Below are 21,381 nucleotides of genomic sequence, written 5' to 3'. Positions count from 1 at the left end.
ATAGCATTAAAACATTTGACTTTTGTACACTTTACACAAGTATTCCCCATTCCAAACTAAAAGACAAATTGAAAGAGTTGGTATTACTTTGTTTCATTAAAAAGAATGGCGAACGTAGATACAAGTATCTTGTCTTGGGGAGGGATAAATCCTACTTTGTAAAGAATTACTCCGATTCAAACAAAAAATTCTCTCTGAAACTGACATTATCGAGATGCTTGATTTCTTGATTGACAACATATTTGTTACGTTTGGAGGACGTGTTTTTCAACAGACTGTCGGAATTCCAATGGGAACCAATTGTGCCCCTCCTCTTGCCGACTTGTTTTTTTATTATTATGAGGCTGACTTCATAAAGGAACTTCTTAGGAAGAACGATAAGAAGTTAGCAATATCCTGTAACTTTACTTTTGGCTATATAGATGATGTTCTCTCACTAAATAATACAAAATTTGGTGACTATGTTGAACGAATCTATCCCATCGAACTAGAGATAAAGGATACTACAGATACAGTTTAGTCTGCCTCATATCTTGACTTACATCTAGAAATTGACAATAAGGGTCGGATGAAAACAAAACTTTACGACAAAGAGATGATTTCAGCTTCCCAATTGTGAACTTTCCATTTCTATGTAGCAACATTCCAGCAGCGCCTGCATACGGAGTATATATCTCCCAATTGATACGATATTCCCGGGCTAGTATTTCCTATCATGATTTCCTTAATAGAGGATTGCTGCTCACAAGGAAGCTATTAAACCAAGAGTTCCAAATGGTGAAGTTGAAATCATCCCTTCGTAAATTTTACGGACGCCATCACGAGTTGGTTGACCGTTATGGAATAACCGTTTCACAGATGATATCGGATATGTTCCTTATGTCGTAACTACAATACCCTTCGCTTTTCACGAATGTGACCTACCGAATTAGACTATTTACCGGATTTGTAATAACATAAGCAACACGACGGGTGCCACATGTGGAGCAGGATCTGCCTACCCTTCCGGAGCACCTGAGATCACCCCCAGTTTTTGGTGGGGTTCGTGTTGATTAGTCTTTAGTTTTCTATGTTGTGCCATCTGTACTATTATTTGTCTGTTTGTATTTTTATTTTTGGCCATGGCGTTGTCAGTTTGTTTTCGATCTATGAGTTTGACTGTCCCTCTGGTATCTTTCGTCCCTCTTTTAAATTTTGAAAGCATTATTTTTATGCACCGTTTCTTGAAATTGCAATAACTTTGCTTATATTATATTAACAATTGCAATATAAAAAAATGAATGCAAAAATTTCTCAATTTACAGTACTCATGACTTATTTGCCCTTAAATTATAACAAATATTACTGTCAGAAGAGCTACAGTGCAAAGTTGCATGTTTTTTTTTGTGTTTTATATTAAATTTAGATTTATTCCAATTGTACATACTTATATTCGTTTCAAAAATGTGGTGAGAACATGGTATATGTAACCTTATCTCTTTTGTTCAACAGTTATACATATTAAAATAATACTGTTTTAATGTAAAATTAGTTGAATTGTGGTTTTTGTGGGTGGAATTTCAAACTTTGTAAAATGACACAAGATATTATTGGTATGGCAGTTACTTAAGCTTTCACATGTTACAGTCAGAAGCAAGTTCTTATTAAATTTTAATTATTACATGTAATTTTGATATGCATTTTTTTTGCACTTTTAAATGCAAATGATATGAACTGTACATGTATCACCTGTCATAGGACTTTTATGTTGTAATAAATTTCCATACAATAAAAAGGGGCAAAAAAACCAAAGGGACATTTAAACTCATAAGTCGAAAATGAACTGACAACGCCATGGCTAAAGTAGTATGCTTACATCCACATCAATTGAATCAACTTTGGGGGATGGTTGTCTCATTTGCAATCATACCATATCTCTCTACTTTTATATTTCCATACTGTCAGGTTCATGTTTAGTACTTCTATGCACTTTCTAAAGCTGTACATGATAGATAGAAGAAGATGTGGTATGAGTGCCAATGAGACAACTCTCCATCCAAGTAACAATAGATATAAGAAGATGTGGTATGAGTGCCAATGAGACAACTCTCCATCCAAGTAACAATAGATATAAGAAGATGTGGTATGAGTGCCAATGAGACAACTCTCCATCCAAGATACATGTTAAGATTTGACATGCAATGCAAAGTACAGACTTTGAAAGTCTGTAAAAATGCAACATGGCATGCAATGTATAATCATTTAGCAAAAAGATTATATATTAGATGTTATTTAGGGACATTTTTGTTGTTATACAGTTACTGTACTCATAATACTGGAGGGAAATTAGTTTGATAAAAGAAAAGCATTTGCACCAAGTCAGGAATATGACAGTTGTTATCCATTCGTTTGAGCTTTTGATTTTGCCATTTGATTAGGGACTTTCCTTTTTGAATTTTCCTCAGAGTTCAGTATTTTTGTGATTTTACTTTTTATCTTTTAATAGAAAAAAAGGTAATTATTCAATGAAAATAACACTTTAAGAATTTGATGGGGTCCAAAGCACTTTTATAGATTAACCTTCATCAGGAACACCCACACCCATAAATTTGAAAGCAATGGATGTATAAATACTTTAATAAGTGAGGAGCTAATACAAAAAGAGACTTAAAAAGAAAACTAAATTCATTGAAGATCAACTTTGCTTGAGGGAGTTAGAACCTTTATGTAAAAGTAATGCATGTGTTTTGCTTTTTTCACTGTGTGACTCACAACAATGAAAATTTATCTATAGAAAGAGTTTTTTAGTAATTAAGCTCAAATGTGGTAAAACTTTTCATTAAATCATTGGCCAATCAAAGTAAAGAAAAAATATATTGTAAACTATTAGGTCTGGGAATAGGAAAAGAATATGGATTTGACTTATCCATTTTTACATTCAAAGCAGTCTGCCATTGTTACACTACAAGTACAACGAGGTCAAACCACAGAAATGTCAATTCTGCTTCTGTATCTGTATTGATGCTATCATTGTTCAGACAGTTAGATCATTGATTATGATATAAATATATCAAAATATGAATATTAATTTGGTGGATCTAATTAGTCATTGATTTTCTTGACTGTCAAAAACAGATACCATCATCGGCTGTTGACTCAAAGAGTGCTCTGTCATAAACAGATATTATTGGTACATTTTAGGGGACCTTTTTCAAATGATAATTGTGATTAATGAGTAAGTGGCTATAGTGTAAAATTTACTCTTGAACAAAGAAGATAGAGAAGTAATGATAAGTATGATTGTGAAGTTGTTATCTTGGACCAATAACTTATTCACACATTCATGCATTTATACATCACTGGCTTTCAAATTTTAGGTTTGAATGTTTCTTATGAAGGTATAAATCCAGAAAAGAGCTAATATGATGGACGAAATTTAGAAATGTTCTTTTCATCATGTATGAAACCAAGGATTGGTATTGTAGTCTTACTATACGAATCCTTGAAACATAGAAAAACGTTATTGACAACAATTCAAATTTAATACCTCAATAACCTGTGATGTTCAGAAATTCAAATTTACAACAAAAAACACTTTATCTGTTATGACTGCGCCACACAAATATGTACATCATTTTTCAGTTCTCAAGGTTAAAAATTTCCCATCAATTTTCCTTTCTAAAACCATGTATAACATATGGAAGGGACACAACTCTTGCCTTGTAATTTACTTGTCAAACCAAATACCTACCTGTTGATTAGGACGCTTACAACATGATGCAATACAATGTTTACATTACTGACTAATTGCCCAATTATGTCATGGGTCATAGGTCATGTCCTGATCAATAAAAAAAGTAACCTTCAGGGGATCAATAACAGCTTTTGTGAATGTAACATGACATTGTAGGTGTCTATATGGGGCCAGAAAAGGGGGAAACATGTTGTTTTAAATTTGATTTGGATGAGTAACATTTTTCATGGAAATTGTACTAGTCATCCATGGATTTTTTTTATAGCAAAATAATATTGAACTTTTAGTTGACATTTTATGAATTCGATATAAATGGTCTTGGTTTTTGGTATCTTTGGGTTGCTGTTTCACTGACATGTACCTAACACCTCCTTTTTGGTCATAATATTCTATCCATGAATAGTAAGGCCATAAGACTGTGGTTCTCCATTTGAATTTAATAGTATGAGTTCCACCATTGAATAAGAATAAGAATAAGAATATTATTCCAATCAAGGGCCCTTGATTGGCAGCATGACATGTACACATAAAACAATACATCATGATTTGTAACAGAAAAACATTTTTTTTTTATATATTGAAATGAAACACTAAAAATTTCAGACATGTTATTATCTCCATTTTATATCAAAACCACATACATTTAATTCCAGGCAGGACCAGAACCATAAAATCATTACAATTATCATTGTTATTACATACATTAATTTACATTTCGTCTAACATCTAGACATGTAATAATATAGTTCCCTAAATATTTAAGTACAGACACAAATTTTCATTAGTAAATAACCAAAAATATTTTGCCTCATTTGAGAGATATGAAAAATTAGGACAAATACTGTTTATTTATCTCCTTGAAAAATATCTCCCTATCATCTTTGTATGCTGGACAACTAATAATAAAATGTTGTTCATCTTCAACCAGATTTAGAGTTCATTTCTTACAAAGCCTTTGGTCTCTTTCTATATATAAAGTTTTATACCTGTCTCTTTCTAGAGTTCCAGCCAAAAATGTTGAGTCCCGGCCAGACTCATCTAGTTGCTTTACCAAGGACTCTATATATATATGAATAGCATTTATAAGTGAGATAAGCAATCTCACCAATTTTGATATGTCATTTAGAAGTCGCATGAATAGAAATTAACTATTAAAATAAATTCTTATGCATCATAATGAAATTCCTTGTTATGTAATAATAGTAATTTATTCTTTCAGATGAATATTTAAATAACAGTCATTGTATTTAATATAGTTGTACATGAGCATATTAAACTTTGAAGACTTTTTGAATTTATAATAATACTATGATGTAACTGCATGTAAAAGGCATCCTACATGTATGAAATTTAATGCATATTTAATATATCTGTAAAGATGAGGCTGAATATTTCAAATGATTTAAGTAAATCATTTTTAGAATTTGTAAATTTTCAGTTTATAAATTAAAATGTAATTCTATTGAAACTATGGTTGTAACGTCCCTTAACCCTAATTAAAGGTAATACCCTCACTCTAGGAAGAAGTCTACATTGCATTCAACTTGTCTGTCCATCTATCCACCTTTCCATTTGTCTGTCTGTTTGTCTGTCTGTTTGTCTGTCATTCAACAAATATTTTCTTCAAAGTTTCTCAGGTACTTATGAATTGGATGACTTCAGTAGCGGTGATGGTGTTAAATTGTAATGTGAGATCTTTTCAGATCTGTAAGACACCTTCAGCCTGTTTGTGGACACTTAGAATTTTTCAATATGTCGAATGAACTTAACTCTGATCTTAATTGATATTTTTGTCATAAATTTCTCCAGTACTGACTAAACAGAATGACTCCATATTTGGTCAGCAGACTGACAATGATGAGTTGTAATGTGTGATCACTTTTCAAATCTGTCAGACACTTACTTCCTGTTTGACCATACCATGTTGAATGAACTTAATATTTTCGTCACTCATATCTCCAGTACTGCTGAACAGAATGACTTTTTATTTGGTCTGCAGCTTGACAATGATGAATTGTACCGTGTGAGCGATTTAAGTACCTGTCTAAGACCTTCTTCCGTTATACATTGAATTACAATTGGGGGCATGAATAGTGTAATGATGCATGTAATTTCGGGTTTGTCTTTCCAAACTTTAAAGTTTTGAGCGTATTTATTTATTAAGCTCACTGAAATTGGCTAGGAACTGATTGAACCTTTATACTTTATATTGATTTGTTGAAAAGCTTTGATTGCAGCACAAATGTTCCTCAGAAAGTTTTCAGCAGCTCTTTCTTTTATATATATATATATATATATATATATATATATATAGATAAAAGGAGATGTTGGGTGGATGTTCAATGCAAGATATATGTATATGTAACATACATCTATCATTAATACTTATGGTTTGATGCAGGTTGATTTCTCTCACTAATTAATGTATTGATTGCCATCTCTAGACGCTAAAAGGATGAAAAAAGGAAATTTGAGAATTTAAATCCTCAGTGTTCCTGATTTGAATCTTTAATACCTTTTCCTTAATGAAATATTTGAAAGATGTGAAGAAGTTTAGATTCATTAATCTGATGGATCTAAAGCAGTATACTTTTGTAAGAAGAGGACATTTTTGTAATTATCTTAATGACTGCTCGTTAATCTACCTGCTTCAAAGTTTCAGGCATAATATACAACCTGCTGAAAAAAAATCTATTGTAAAGACTTGATCCGGTACACATATGTATCTGAGTAATCAATGGTTTAATATAAGTTTTGTGGATATTTAATGATGTCATTTTGGTCCACATTCATGTTACAAAGTAGATTTTTTACTGTATATCATATGATATTTACTAGTATATAATATCTTATATATATAATATTAAATCAAAAGATATTATTAAAATGAAAATGAAATCACAGTTTTATTACCTCTACGCAGAAAAAAAATTTTGTATAGAGTATTTTATAAGTGCCAAAATCAGGGGTAAATCCAGGATTTGATGTTATGGAGGTGTGCTCCAGAGAATCGAGAGACAGAGGATCTTATTTTGACATAAAATTGGCTGTAATTGTACCTTTATAACATTTTTTTCATCTTTTAGGGAGGCGCACTTCAGGTGTTCCCCCATCTGAATTCATATATATAAAAATAAGAAGATGTTGCATGATTGTCAATGAGACAACTCTCCATTAGAGACCAAATGAAGTAGAAATTAACAACTATAGGTCACCATACAGCCTTCAACAATAGGCAGAACCTATACTGCATAGTTAACTATAAAAGGCCCTGAAATGACAAATGTAAAACAATTTACAGAAGAAACCTAACTGCATGCTATTTAAGTTGGTAAATTTGAATAATATGTAACCATTCAAAATGTAAACAGTACTTGTCATACACATCAAACTTTATAATTGGTTTTTTTCCAAACTACATGTTTTTATACGACCGCAAAAAAATTTTTGTGGTCGTATATTGGTATGACGTTGGCGTCGTCGTCGTCGTCGTCGTCATCGTCGTCCGGCGTCGTCGTCGTCGTCCGGCGTCGTCGTCCGAATACGCATTAGTTTTCGCACTCTAACTTTAGTTTAAGTGAATGGATCTCTATGAAATTTTACCATAAGGTTCAATACAACAAAAGGAAGGTGGGGATTGATTTTGGGGGTTATGGTACCAACAGTTAAGGAATTAGGGGCCAAAAAGGGGCCAAAAATAAGCATTTTCTAGTTTCCAGACAATAACTGTGGAACGGTGTATGTATCTCTCTGAAATTATACTACAAGTTTCCATACCACAAAGGGATGGTTAGGATTTGCTTTGGGGGGTTATGGCTCAAACTGTTTAAGAATTAGGGGCAAAAAAGGGGGGAAAACAAGGTTGTCCTGGTTAATGGACAAATACTTTAGTACAAAACATAATTTAAAGCAGTGTAAGGGAGATAAATCAAATACATCATTGAAATTATCTCCCTTACACTGCTTTTAAATTATGTATAAAGTAATGGTTAATGAACAATTAAGATAATTTAAAACAGTGTAAGGGAGGTAATCCAAATACAACGTTTTGGTTACTTCCCTTACACTGCTTTTAAATTATTTTTAAAGACATGCATATTTATAAAGGAAGACCAGTAAAAATATCTGCAAATGTTGCATCTTTTTTTTTTACAAAAAAATCCATATGAAAGATTTGACACTATATTTTAAATTCTATTATAAATTATAAAATAGATTAAGTTAGCACTATGGTAAATTTAAATGGGTAATTATGGTTGGGGGGGGAAAAAATATTTTTTTTTTTTCAAATTTCAAATATTGAAAAATTTCAAGAAGTCATCTTTAATTGCACAGTATGGCGCATTAGATTTGTAAAATCTTTGACCATATTTATTTATTTGTTATGCCGAATCTAACCGTGTATTTAGATTTTTAATTTTGGATCCAGTTTTCAAATTGGTCTACATTAAGGTCCAAAGGGTCCAAAATTAAACTTTGTTTGATTTTAACAAAAATTGAATATATGGGGTTCTTTGATATGCTGAATCTAAACATGTATTTAGATTTTTGATTTTTGGCCCAGTTTTCAAGTTCAACACAAATTGAATATATGGGGTTCTTTGATATGCTGAATCTAACCATGTATTTAGTTTTTTTATTTGTGGACCCCGTTATCAAATTGGTTCATATTGAGGTCAACAGGGTCCAAAATTAAACTTTGTTTGATTTCATCAAAAATTGAATTATTGGGGTTCTTTGATATGCTGAATCTAAACATGTGTTTAGATTTTTGATAATGGGCCCAGTTTTCAAGTTGGTCCAAGTTGGGGTCCAAAATAAAACTTTGTTTGATTTCAACAAAAATTGAATATATGGGGTTCTTTGATATGCTGAATCTTACCATGTATTTAGATTTTTTATTTGTGGGCCCGCTATCAAATTGGTTCATATTGAGGTCAAAAGGGTCCAAAATTAAACTTTGTTTGATTTCATCAAAAATTGAATTATTGGGGTTCTTTGATATGCCAAATCTAACCGTGTATTTAGATTTTTAATTTTGGGTCCTGTTTTTTAAATTGGTCTACATTAAGGTCCAAAGGGTCCAAAATTAAACTTAGTTTGATTTTAACAAAAATTGAATTCTTGGGGTTCTTTGATATGCTGAATCTAAACATGTGTTTAGATTTTTGATAATGGGCCCAGTTTTCAAGTTGGTCCAAGTTGGGGTCCAAAATAAAACTTTGTTTGATTTCAACAAAAATTGAATATATGGGGTTCTTTGATATGCTGAATCTAAACATGTATTTAGATTTTAGATTTTTGGCCCAGTTTTCAAGTTGGTCCAAACTGGGGTCCAAAATTAAACTTTGTTTGATTTCAACAAAAATTGAATATATGGGGTTCTTTGATATGCTGAATCTTACCATGTATTTAGATTTTTTATTTGTGGGCCCGCTATCAAATTGGTTCATATTGAGGTCAAAAGGGTCCAAAATTAAACTTTGTTTGATTTCATCAAAAATTTAATTATTGGGGTTCTTTGATATGCCAAATCTAACCGTGTATTTAGATTTTTAATTTTGGGTCCCGTTTTTTTAAATTGGTCTACATTAAGGTCCAAAGGGTCCAAAATTAAAAAAAAAATTAAGAAAAAAAACTTAGTTTGATTTTAACAAAAATTGAATTTTTGGGGTTCTTTGATATGCTGAATCTAAACATGTGTTTAGATTTTTGATTATGGGCCCAGTTTTCAAGTTGGTCCAAGTTGGGGTCCAAAATTAAACTTTGTTTGATTTCAACAAAAATTGAATATATGGGGTTCTTTGATATGCTGAATCTAAACATGTATTTAGATTTTAGATTTTTGGCCCAGTTTTCAAGTTGGTCCAAATTGGGGTCCAATATTAAACTTTGTTTGATTTCAACAAAAATTGAATATATGGGGTTCTTTGATATGCTGAATCTTACCATGTATTTAGATTTTTTATTTTTGGGCCCGCTATCAAATTGGTTCATATTGAGGTCAAAAGGGTCCAAAATTAAACTTTGTTTGATTTCATCAAAAATTGAATTATTGGGGTTCTTTGATATGCCAAATCTAACCGTGTTTTTAGATTTTTAATTTTGGGTCCTGTTTTTTAAATTGGTCTACATTAAGGTCCAAAGGGTCCAAAATTAAACTTAGTTTGATTTTAACAAAAATTGAATTCTTGGGGTACTTTGATGTTTAGATTTTTGATTATGGGACCAGTTTTCAAGTTTGTCCAAGTTGGGGTCCAAAATTAAACTTTGTTTGATTTCAACAAAAATTGAATATATGGGGTTCTTTGATATGCTGAATCTAACCATGTATTTTGATTTTGGACATTGGACCATAATAGGTAAATTAAAAAAATTGAAGTTCTTAGACCACATTCTTTCTGTGTCAGAAACCTATGCTGTGTCAAATATTTAATCACAATCCAAATTCAGAGCTGTATCAAGCTTGAATGTTGTGTCCATACTTGCCCCAACTGTTCAGGGTTCGACCTCTGCGGTCGTATCAAGCTGCGCCCAGCGAAGCATTTTATTTATTTTGCCTTTGTGACAATTGTCATTTACTTAAGAAAACAAAAAATGCATCTTTGATTACACATGAAGTTTAATAGCACAACAAGGTTTATGATGTATCATTCATTTATGCAGGTAACGCGAGTTCTAACCTCCCTTCCACAAGGTGTATTTGACTCTGAAGGCATAAAAGTGGGATTGTCAGTATAGAAAGTCAGTGGTTCTCTATGGCAACTCCTGTATCCCTCACCATTAAAACTGGCTCCATAATTATATAACAAAGTGTGCTGAAAGTGGCTTTAACGCTTCTCGTTTTTTATATAGATTAGACAGTTGGTTTTCATGTTTGAATTGTTTTACACTAGTCATTTTTGGGCCCTTAATAGCTTGCAGTTCGGTGTGAGGCAAAGGGTCTGTGTTGAAGGCTGTACTTTGACTTATAATTGTTTACTTTTTACACATTGTGACTTGGATGGATAGTTTTCTCATTGGCACTCATACTACATTTTCGTATTTCTATTAAACACAGACCAAAAATCTTTGATAGTTTGTAACCATTCTTCAACTGATCAACATTTCACTAAATGAGTATGTTGATGTTGACTCGAAACATTCCAGAGAAGTTCCCACATTAAGTTAAGTGCCTAATGTACACAAAACTATACTGAAAGGTCTTGAAGATCATACATAATTTGCTGTGAATATTTTATTCAAAAAAAAATTCTCAATGGAATTCCTTATTACCATTGATTTATTTCATGCTAACGTAGAAAATATTTGTATCTTCAACTTAAATATAAATGACTTATCTCTCTGGATCAATTTGTAACATTTTTTGTGTAAGTGATGACATGCTTTAGGTATTAATCATGAGAGTACAATATAGTTGCATTGTCATTGGTAGTATATTATTTGATGGTTGCGTTCTTATGTAAACAATGCATTTTCAATCTAATCAAATTTAGTATTATCCTGTATATGTACATGTATTGTCATGTATATTAGATTGTGACACTATAATAAACTATTTACTTACTAATACTCTGTACTACAAGATTATTAAAAGATACTTTTTTTCTATAAAATTTAGATACAAATAAAAAGTAGGGAATTTTTAACTACTGATGACTCATTTATTTCCATGGATACCAATTTTCGTGGATTGTGGAAAACTTGAATTTTCGTGGAAATTTGGTTTGTGGTTTGTGTCAAAATCTGCATACAACCTCATAGAAAAAATTATAATTTGTTGTACATTTAAATTTGTGGTTCACATGTACCGACGAAATCCACTGAAATTGGTATGCAACGAATAATAATGAATCCACAATATTTTTTAGTATGAATAGAATAATTTCATTTATTATCATTTTCTTTCAGAATTGTTTGGAAATGGAAAGATATTTAAAAAGTGAACCAAAATTAACTTCTTACAAAAAAATATCAGACACAAACCCATGGGACGATTGTGTAAATTGTGATTCAAAGTATACCGAACCTGATGGTATCCGATTAGAAATGAAGGACGAAAATGGTGAATTTCATCATTTAGCCGATTTAGATGATTATGAAGGATCAGATGATGAGGACGATGATGATGATGAAGACGGCAATGAAACAGAAACGGAAGAGAGACTTCAGCAGTTAGCACATTTAAATCTAAATGACCCTTGTTCGGATAGAATTAGTTTACATAGTTTTAGTTCTGCATCAAGTGGTGTGTCATGGGACAGTAACCATAGTGACCCGCCATTATCTCCTATTATTCCTAAATCTAATGACCCATTTGCTCTAAGACTTGTTGCTCAACCAGGCCGCACAACGACAGTGGCAGTGCAAATACCTCAAGCAGAAATGATGCGACATCAGCGATATTATATCACAAGTCCCAGTGGGGCCAATGGACGACCTCGCCCTTACACTGCTCAACCACTTCAGCAAAGACCCCCAGTAGCTTTAAATGGCAAAATTCGTACAGATGTTAGTCCCGACATGCGTAGACGAAATCACAAATGCCCATATAATGGGTGTAAAAAAGTTTACACAAAAAGTTCTCATTTAAAAGCACATCTTCGGACACATACAGGTAGGTTATTAAAATAAGTAATAGGTTTAAAATAAATAATTAGTGAGGTGCAACACCACTATGTCTTTTGCACTTGAAATATAACAAACAATTTTGTTTGTGGGTGTCAAAATCTTGAATTATTGTAGCAAGAAAAAATGAACTTAACAATCTATAGCTTTTAAAGATCTGTATTTAAACAACTGAACTGTAGAGTAACTTATCAGCAATATACATGTAGAAGTAACAGTCAGGAAAAGACATCAAAATATTGTGAAAGGTGATGGTGTATCGATTCATGACACAAAACCACTACACACGCTTGAAAAAAACAAAAAAATAGCCATCAATTACTGTTCTTTAAAGTCACAGTGAGATCTTCCAACATTGAGCCTTTGTGATTATGACCAAATACACATTTATCTCCTTTCAGTGGAAATTTTTCACCATGTTTGTGGCAGATTTTATACCAAAAAATATGATTGGCGCAAATTTATTGTGCGTTTGAATGCGAAGGCCCAGACACTGAAAAATGGACTTAGTGAAATTTTTATTTTACTTTCTACAGCACAAAGCAAAACTTGACACGAAAAATAACCCAATATATGATATATAGTTAATTTATTTCTGTGTTTTATTTTTTGCAGGGGAAAAACCATACAAATGTACTTGGGAAGGATGTGAGTGGAGATTTGCACGATCAGATGAACTGACGAGACATTATAGAAAACACACGGGTGCAAAACCATTCCGATGTAAAGTTTGTGATAGATGCTTTTCACGTTCAGATCATTTAGCATTACATATGAAAAGACACCAAACGTCAGACTTATAGCATCAGGGTCAGCTAGGAGTTTTAAGAAATCTCAAACTTAATCATGACCACATAATATATTGAGAAAAAATGTATCTCATATTCTAGAATCAAATTCTAGTGAGGAATAATGATCTGTGTTAGTCTCTACGCATTATATCGTCATAGAAACCAGAATGCCGAGATGTTTAGAATATCAGCCAATCAAGATCAAACGAATCATTTAGTGCTTTTCAGTCAAAACAAATGTACTATTTAACAATATAAGGATGCAGTTAACCTTGTTATGATTACATTTTTACTTATACTTTAACAATGCAACTTGTATTAACTGAATTTCTGTACACGTATATTAGTTCTTATGAACAAAACCTAATTTATTGGAATTTTTGCCTCTATCCAACCATCCTTTAATTACTTAAATTATGGGAAATAACTATGTATAAATACAGACAATTTTTCATTTTTTCAACACTAATTAGAATTAAGTCTGCGACAAATATTTTCGTGTCACATGTTCTCACGTGTCATTACCAGATTATATATGTACATTTGTATTACAAACATGTTACAAAAAACAGCTAGATATGCCTTTGGAATTTATTCAGAAAAAAATACGATTTTATTTAGACTCTTCAGTCATGTCAATGTTAAATTACTTTTCCTTCAAGGTTAATTTTCAATTTTCATTCATGCCAAAGGTAACCTTTTGTATTGCTTTGAATGTTTCTGTAGAAATTTGACCTAGATTTTCTGCCCTTGACTTTTATGAACTAGTTGAAGATAAAATGAACTAAAGACCTTAGGCCGATTTGTTTCTTACAATCAAGCATAAAGTTTAATTTTGTCAGATTATTGATGACATTATACATATTATATGTTAAAATCTTCTTTTCTGTGTTATGTGATGGGAAGATTATGGGGTCAAGGTCATTTATATGCATATAAATCAATAGGTAGACGGAAATCAGATGACTTTTCTCTTAAAAGTGCTATATTACTGTATATAAGACATCTTTTTAGAACCTAGGGGAATAACATATTTACTTCATTCATAACCATGGGAAGAAAAGCTCCAGGCAAGGGATTATCTCCCCTATTTGTTGATGAACTGATTAAAAGGGAGATAATTCACTGTTGGTGTAACATCTAGTGCATTCAGAGTTATGCATCAAAATGATACAAATGCATAGGTGTTATATATTATAATCAAGATTTTGGAAAAAGAAAAATGAATTGTTTTGAAATCCTTCTATGTGTATGAGAATTAAATATTCAGATTTTTATTGTAAATTTTCCTGTTATATTGTATTCTGGTTAATGTTATGTTTTTGGTATTTTTGTTTTACAGTAATTTTTCATATACAGTAATTTAAACAGTGCTATAAAGATATCTATGTAAAATTACTATTCAGCTAAACTTTTACTGGTAATATTGACTTCTATAAATTTAAAAAAAAGAGAAGGGATTAAGCAGTCAAAAATAAAAAGAGTTAATTCAAAAGAAACACAAATTTTTCCGTCATAAGGATTGGGGAAAGGGACTTAACCAAATCTAATCCCATGGATCCCTAACTTGTACAGCCAGAGAGTAGTTAAAATTAACCAAAAACAAATTAAGTTTAGATATACTGGACACAAGTGGGGCATGATTTAATTTAATTAACACACCTTTAATATTAAAATGTATGATAAACTGTCAATAATCCTGGTTTTCATCAGATTGATATAAAAGTATATGAACATGGTTGTCTCCCCTTTAATAAACATTGTAATGTATTCAATGTTGTGATATTTTGTTTTATCTGTGCTTTATCACCAATAGTGCATTAATTATGCCATATGAAAAAATTAGTTTGAGTAAATATAGACTTAAGGATAAGGTATATAACCCTTCAGATCATTAATGTGTTTGTTGAAGCCAGTTTCATTGGTGCTTTTTAAGCACTCATATGAAAAAGAATTAAGATAATCTGTTTTGCTTAGAAGAATGTATTGATGAAAATGGTTCAAACAAACGTACCAGTGATTCTTAAGAGTTATCTCCCTTATTCTAGGTCAACTTAATATGAATAAAAGGTCATGAGATGAAACCAAAAAATGAAAGGAAAAAAAAACCAAATTGATCTAGAGGTCAACACATCATCTCAAGTTTGTGGTCTTGTGGCATTGTATCAATTTAATTTATTTTATATTTTGAAAATACTGATTTAATATTTCCAATACAGAGTTACTGGTAATCATTTCAAGCAGAAAGATAGTGAACTGTAAACTGAAATTATAAGGGGTGTTCCATTGAAATGGTTGTAAAAAGGGCAAGAAGGGACTCCCAAAGACCCGTACAACCAACATACCTTGTTTGGGTAATTTTTCAAACATCAAATGAACATAAAACCATAAATGACCCCTGAACCATGAACCATGACCAATGAACCATGACCCATGTACAAAAATGGAAATTCCCTTCCTACCCTCTCACAATCATTAAATGGAATATTACCCTGAAGTATAAAACAATATACATAGATACTAAAAGAAAAAGCTTAGCACTTAATATTTATAAGAAACCTATTGTAATGATGAGAGTACATTTAAATCAAAAACTACTATGATAAAGTAATTTCTTTTCATTATAGCTTTTTGATGCTGATTAAATCTCTTGAGCTCTTTAAATGTTGATATTGAAACACAACAATTTCACTAATAAATACCTGGATACTGATACAGTCCAGGTATTGTGACATGTAGGATATTCACTCTCTTGACCTTTGACCTAAAATAGAAGACAGTTGTATCATTTGCAAATCAAAATCTCATCTGGTTTTATTTGGAAATATTAATTTTGTCACGATTTAACTAGTAAAGAACCAATAAATGATTTATTTTATACTTGATGGCAAATACGTGAAGTATCAATAATGAAAAAGTAATATGAGATTGTATTGGTATATTAATAATGTATTATTAAAATTGATTTCTCATTCTTTAAATGAAAAAGTGGCTGATGTCAGCAAAATTGCTTTAAAAGCTGTTCCTTGGGCTCTGTATTGACTTAGAAGGATGGACCATATCCCTGGGCTCTGTATTGACTTAGAAGGATGGGACCATATTCCTGACTCTGAAGGATGGGACAATATCCCTGGGCTCTGAAGGACTTAGAAGGATGGACCATATACCTGGGCTCTTAAGGACTTAGAAGGATGGACCATATCCCTGGGCTCTGAAGGACTTAGAAGGATGGACCATATACCTGGGCTCGGAAGGAATTGAATGATTGGCTATACTAAAAGTTGGCTCATTACAAAAATTTCAAAAACACATAAATTTCGATTTTTTTAATATTAATATTTCAACTCCACCAAATATGTTCAAGATACATTTTATTTTGCGAGTGGGCTTGTGAAGGATAATTTTTGATTAGGTGCAAATGATCAAATCACAAATCACAAGATCTGACAAACCAAAGCTGAAGTATTATGATTTTAACATTATATAAAAAAACCATACTCTGATTTGTAGTTTTTCATGAACAGATACCAGAACATTCAAATACCAGATATTCCTTGCAGACAATATCCTTTAGTATTTTCGCTATAGTAGAAGGATGTTAACATTGGATATGCTAAAATAATCCTTACTTCAACTTTACGTATTTGTTCATACTTGTTGAAGCTGTTGGCATTTCTAAACTTTCAATATACCCCTCTCTGACTTTCTGAGTGTTATTCATACTTTGTTGTCAAGCAATGTGCTAACTGTTAAAGAGCTAACCAATTACATCCTTCAACTTTTTTAAAATGTGTTGAACCTAAAGGGAAGTTTAGCAAGGACATACCAGTTATTTCCTCTTTTTAACAAACTGTGGTGTAAGGGAAGTAACTCTAATTTGTATGTGGCAATTTTTCATTCATTATGCATTGATAGTCTGTGATACTATGTATTTTATTACATGTTTTTATATATTAATATATTGTCTTGCCTTAAGTAGTTTGATGTAGATTTTCCAGTGAAAAAGTAGAAACTTTAAAAAGCCATGCATGCAGCATTTCTAAATGTTATGGGTATTTTTTGTTTTTTTGCAACAGCTTAATCATGTTAATTAATTGAAACTAATTAGAAGGTTTAAGAATGTTATATGAGGATTTTTTCTTTCACATTGTTTTTTTTGAATTAGTTGTTTCTAAATCTAGGGGTAATTTTATTGTTCTAAATTAAAATAATGTCACATCATTGGTTGAATTTCCATTGTTTAGGACGGTTTTTAACCAATCAGAACGTTTTGATGTATACTTTTGAAAATATTACCCAGAATACAATAGATTTTCAAATGGCCAGTTGGTATTGTCTCATATGAACACTTGAATATTCTAGCCACAATAATGAATCAGTCAACCCAACCATTTGTTGAAGGTGCTAACCAATCTACTAAACCCCATTATTTCACTGGCAATACACACTATATGCAACATATTCATGTGTTAAAATTAAAAGAACATTGACAACATTTGTAGATTTCACAAATTTCAAAACAAATTTGTGTCTAGATTACAGACTTTAAAAGTTTAATCAAAAGGATTATGTCATAAATAAGATACTGTTACCATGGTTACATATTCAATATCAGCATTATTTGCAAAGTTGTTCATTACACATATATTGGAAAGTAGGTGATTATAAATTTGTATCTTCAAACGGAAAATTATTTAAATATCTTTTAGTGGAAAAGTGTATTTATCATTCCAAATGATATGATTAGAAAAAGGGGTGTATTATTTTCTGCCAGAACATGAAAGATTAGATTCTTATGTATTGAAACCTGGTGAAAGGGGAAATTACTCATGTTTATGGTTTTTAAAAGTCTTTGATTTACTTGTAGTTTAAAGTTACCTATACATTATGATTTAATGTAAGCATATAAGTTGCTGTAAACATAACTTTTTTTGTAACTTTTTTTTGTAAACAATTATTTTCACAATTTATTTAAGGGACTTTCTTGTGTAAAAAGAAACATAATTATAGAGGGTCATGGATGTGTCTAACTTGGATCTTCTGTCCAATGAATACATCAGTAGAGTAAGAAAATCTTGTAAATAAACCACCAGCAAGTCTTCTATAAAAGGCTTTGGGCGGAAAAATTATCTGTGAAAATAAGTTGGTTTACAATAAATGTAAGATAAATTTGGAGTTGTCTTTCTTTGTGCAAAATATAGGGTAATTTTAAATTTGGTTGAATAAGAATTTTTGATATAGTAATAAATATAATGTTTTGAATGCAAAATATCTTAAATTCTCTATACTTTTTTATATTAAAATTTTCATTAGATATTTGTATGAGGTTGATTATTAAAGGTTACATTATTCAAAATGAAATTAATCAGATTCATTACTTATAAATCATGTTTAATCAGCTTTTAGCATAAATGAAATAAGATTTTTCATTCTCGTATCTAACAGAACAATAAATGATCTACAAACCACATTATGTAATCCAGAAGTATTTAGTAAAATATCAACTAAGACGATTTCCTATGATGTAAAAGAACAAGTCATACCATACTAGTGAGAAGAAACTCTGAATAAAAAAATAATGTGGAAATTTATGTAAATTTTAGCATTTGTTATTGCAATGGAATGTTAATACAAAAAAGCTCTTCGGAAGCACAAAAATTATAAAGTGTTTTTTATAAATTATTAATATTTGACTTTTTGAACAGCTCAGTTGAATATTATATAAGATACAATTGCTTGCTTTATTTCTTCTGTTTGACAAACCTCTAAAATCTAAGTCTAAATAAAGAAACCATTTACGCTTCAAAAATAACCATCCTGGAATCAGAGCAACTGGACATGCAGTAATTTCACAGTAGTTTGTGTTGCCTTTGCCGGTGAGAAGTTAACAAATTTTAAGTAGCATTCAGATCTGAATTAAAATGTGATAATTTAATAGAATCCATGATAATATATATCCCCATGAGTATTGAGTGTGTTTCCTATATACTGAAATATATTAAATATATTAGTGAATTGTTATGGTCAGTCCAGTAACCTTATGTTACCTTGTTTTACTGATATGGTATAACCTTTCTTTAATGTGGCACATACCATTATTGTTTGTAGGGAAGGTGTTGATGTATGAGATGCATCTTATTATTTGTTTATATGAGATATCTTTTTGAGAATATGTATACATTTAATTTTGCAATTTATATGTTTTATGTATATATAACTATTGTGTACATATTCTGAAGATAAGATATTGAATAAATATATATATTTACTTTTTATTTTATTATTTTATGATTGAAGGAGAGGAAAGGTAAATATCAGTGTGACAGCAATTGAATATTTTAAGATGTTTTACATTCGTTCTGTTAGTTTATATAGTCTAACGTTTGATTTTGTCTGGTTTTGTGGACTTTCCCCTTTTTGGATTTACCTTGGAGTTCGTTTTTTATATGACCAATTTTTTGCAGTCGTATATTGCTATCATGTTGGCGTCATCGTCGTCGTCCAAAGACATTTGGTTTCCAGACAATAACTTTTAGTATGAAATTATATCTAAATGTTCAAAACACATGTACCACAAAAGGAAGGTTGGGATTGATTTTGGGGGTGATGGTCCTAACCGTTTAGGAATTAGGGGCCAAAAAGGGGCCCAAAACAAGCATTTGTCTAGTTACAGGACATTAACTTGTGTATAAGTATTTTGATTGCTCTGAAATTGTACCACAAGGTTCAATACCACAAGTAGAAGGTTGGGAATCATTTTGGGGGTCAATTTTTTTTCCTCAAGATTTAAGAAATTGTCAATCTTCCAAAGGAAAATTGGGGGTCAAAATTTATTTTTGCTAATTCTTTATATATAGTCTGAAAACAGATTTAACAGTATTGCACAGTGTATTGCACCACAGCAAGAAATCTTCACAATTGAATATAAATTCAAATCATATAACCAATTTCAAGTTCTTTGACTACATTTATTGTGTCGGAAACCTATAATGTGTCAAATATTTAATTACAATCCAAATTCAGACCTGTATCCAGCTTGAATATTTTATCCATTTTTGCCCCAACTGTTCAGTGTTGGATCTCTGCGGTCGTATCTAGCTGCGCTCAGCGAAGCAGTTTATTTTGTTAATACTTATTTTTTGCCCATCTAAGACGGGTCATATTATGGTATACCGCTGTCCGTCTGTCCATCCATCGTCAACACTTCGGACAAGAACTCAAAAATGCTTTCACCAATTTGCATGAAACTTTGGTGAATTGTTTATATCTATTGATGCAAGCTTTCTTTCATTTTTTATAAATTTCCGATGTAATGTTTCCAAGTTTTTATTCCTAGAAAAGGGGATTTTCTAGTTTTCAGACAAGAACTCAAAAACCTTTTTGAGCAGTATTCATGAAACTATGGTTTATATCTATTGAAATAAGCTTCCTTTTGTTTTTTTTTTTATAAATTTCTGATATGACATTGTGGAGTCATGATGGACTTTGTTCGTTGAAAAATCATCAAACTAAAAGGGCAACAGGCATATCATACGCTCATCGCACAGCTCTTTATTTTTTAAAACATGGATTATATTTTAGTTGAAACTTGGAATTTTTTGTCATTTCGAAGTACAAGTCTATAAGAACTTTATTCTTTGTGGTTTAGTTTCAAATATCAGCCAACTGTATTGAAACATTGGGATCACTTTTGTCATTGTCTTTATAAATCACCAACTCATTGAAAATGGTGTGACATAATACAACCAAACGTGTACTAATATTTCTTTTCTTTTTTTTTAATTAAAAATATATAATATACAATAGTACAGACATTGAAATATCACTTCATATATATATATGTAGGACTCTGAACCGTGATGGTACTCCGAATCCCGCTGGTCACGCTGAAGTGCGATGGACAGCGCTGAAGTGCGTTGGTTAACACGTTGAATTGCGATGGTCTAGTTCGTTGGTGGTTATGCTGAATTGTGATGGTCTAACTGTGACGTTGATGTTCATTGTTACGATGAAGTGCGATGCTTTATACTAGCTAAAGTGCAATGGTCTGAAGTAAAAGAACCACATTTAATATTGATTGTAGTGGTTAGCATGCTAGCCTTGCATTTGGAAGGTCGATTTTGATTTCTGGTCAGGTGAAACTAACAGGTTGGGAAAAATCCTCGTAAATGGGTACTATCCCCATTTATGATATGGGTATTGTACCTGAAATTGGGTATCAATTAACAG

The 21,381-nt window shown here is 31.3% G+C and overlaps 1 protein-coding gene across 1 annotated transcript in view; it reads left to right on the top strand.

Annotated features, from left to right (window-relative positions):
- LOC127717716 (Krueppel-like factor 6) overlaps positions 1–14,072 on the top strand; it is a 177,913-nt gene extending 163,841 nt beyond the window's left edge. Inside the window, exons 2-3 of the mRNA XM_052223486.1 lie at positions 11,645–12,350; positions 12,977–14,072. Coding sequence (XP_052079446.1) covers positions 11,645–12,350; positions 12,977–13,164 — 894 coding nt within the window. The 3' untranslated portion in view covers positions 13,165–14,072. The remainder of the gene's footprint in view (positions 1–11,644; positions 12,351–12,976) is intronic.
- Positions 14,073–21,381: the final 7,309 nt, after the last annotated feature.

The sequence above is a fragment of the Mytilus californianus genome, unplaced genomic scaffold (genome assembly GCF_021869535.1).
Source record: "Mytilus californianus isolate M0D057914Y unplaced genomic scaffold, xbMytCali1.0.p SCAF_10, whole genome shotgun sequence".
In the NCBI taxonomy this organism is placed as follows: domain Eukaryota; kingdom Metazoa; phylum Mollusca; class Bivalvia; order Mytilida; family Mytilidae; genus Mytilus; species Mytilus californianus.
The sequence above is the reverse complement of the archived record's forward strand: the minus strand, read 5'-3'. Positions and strand labels throughout refer to the sequence as shown.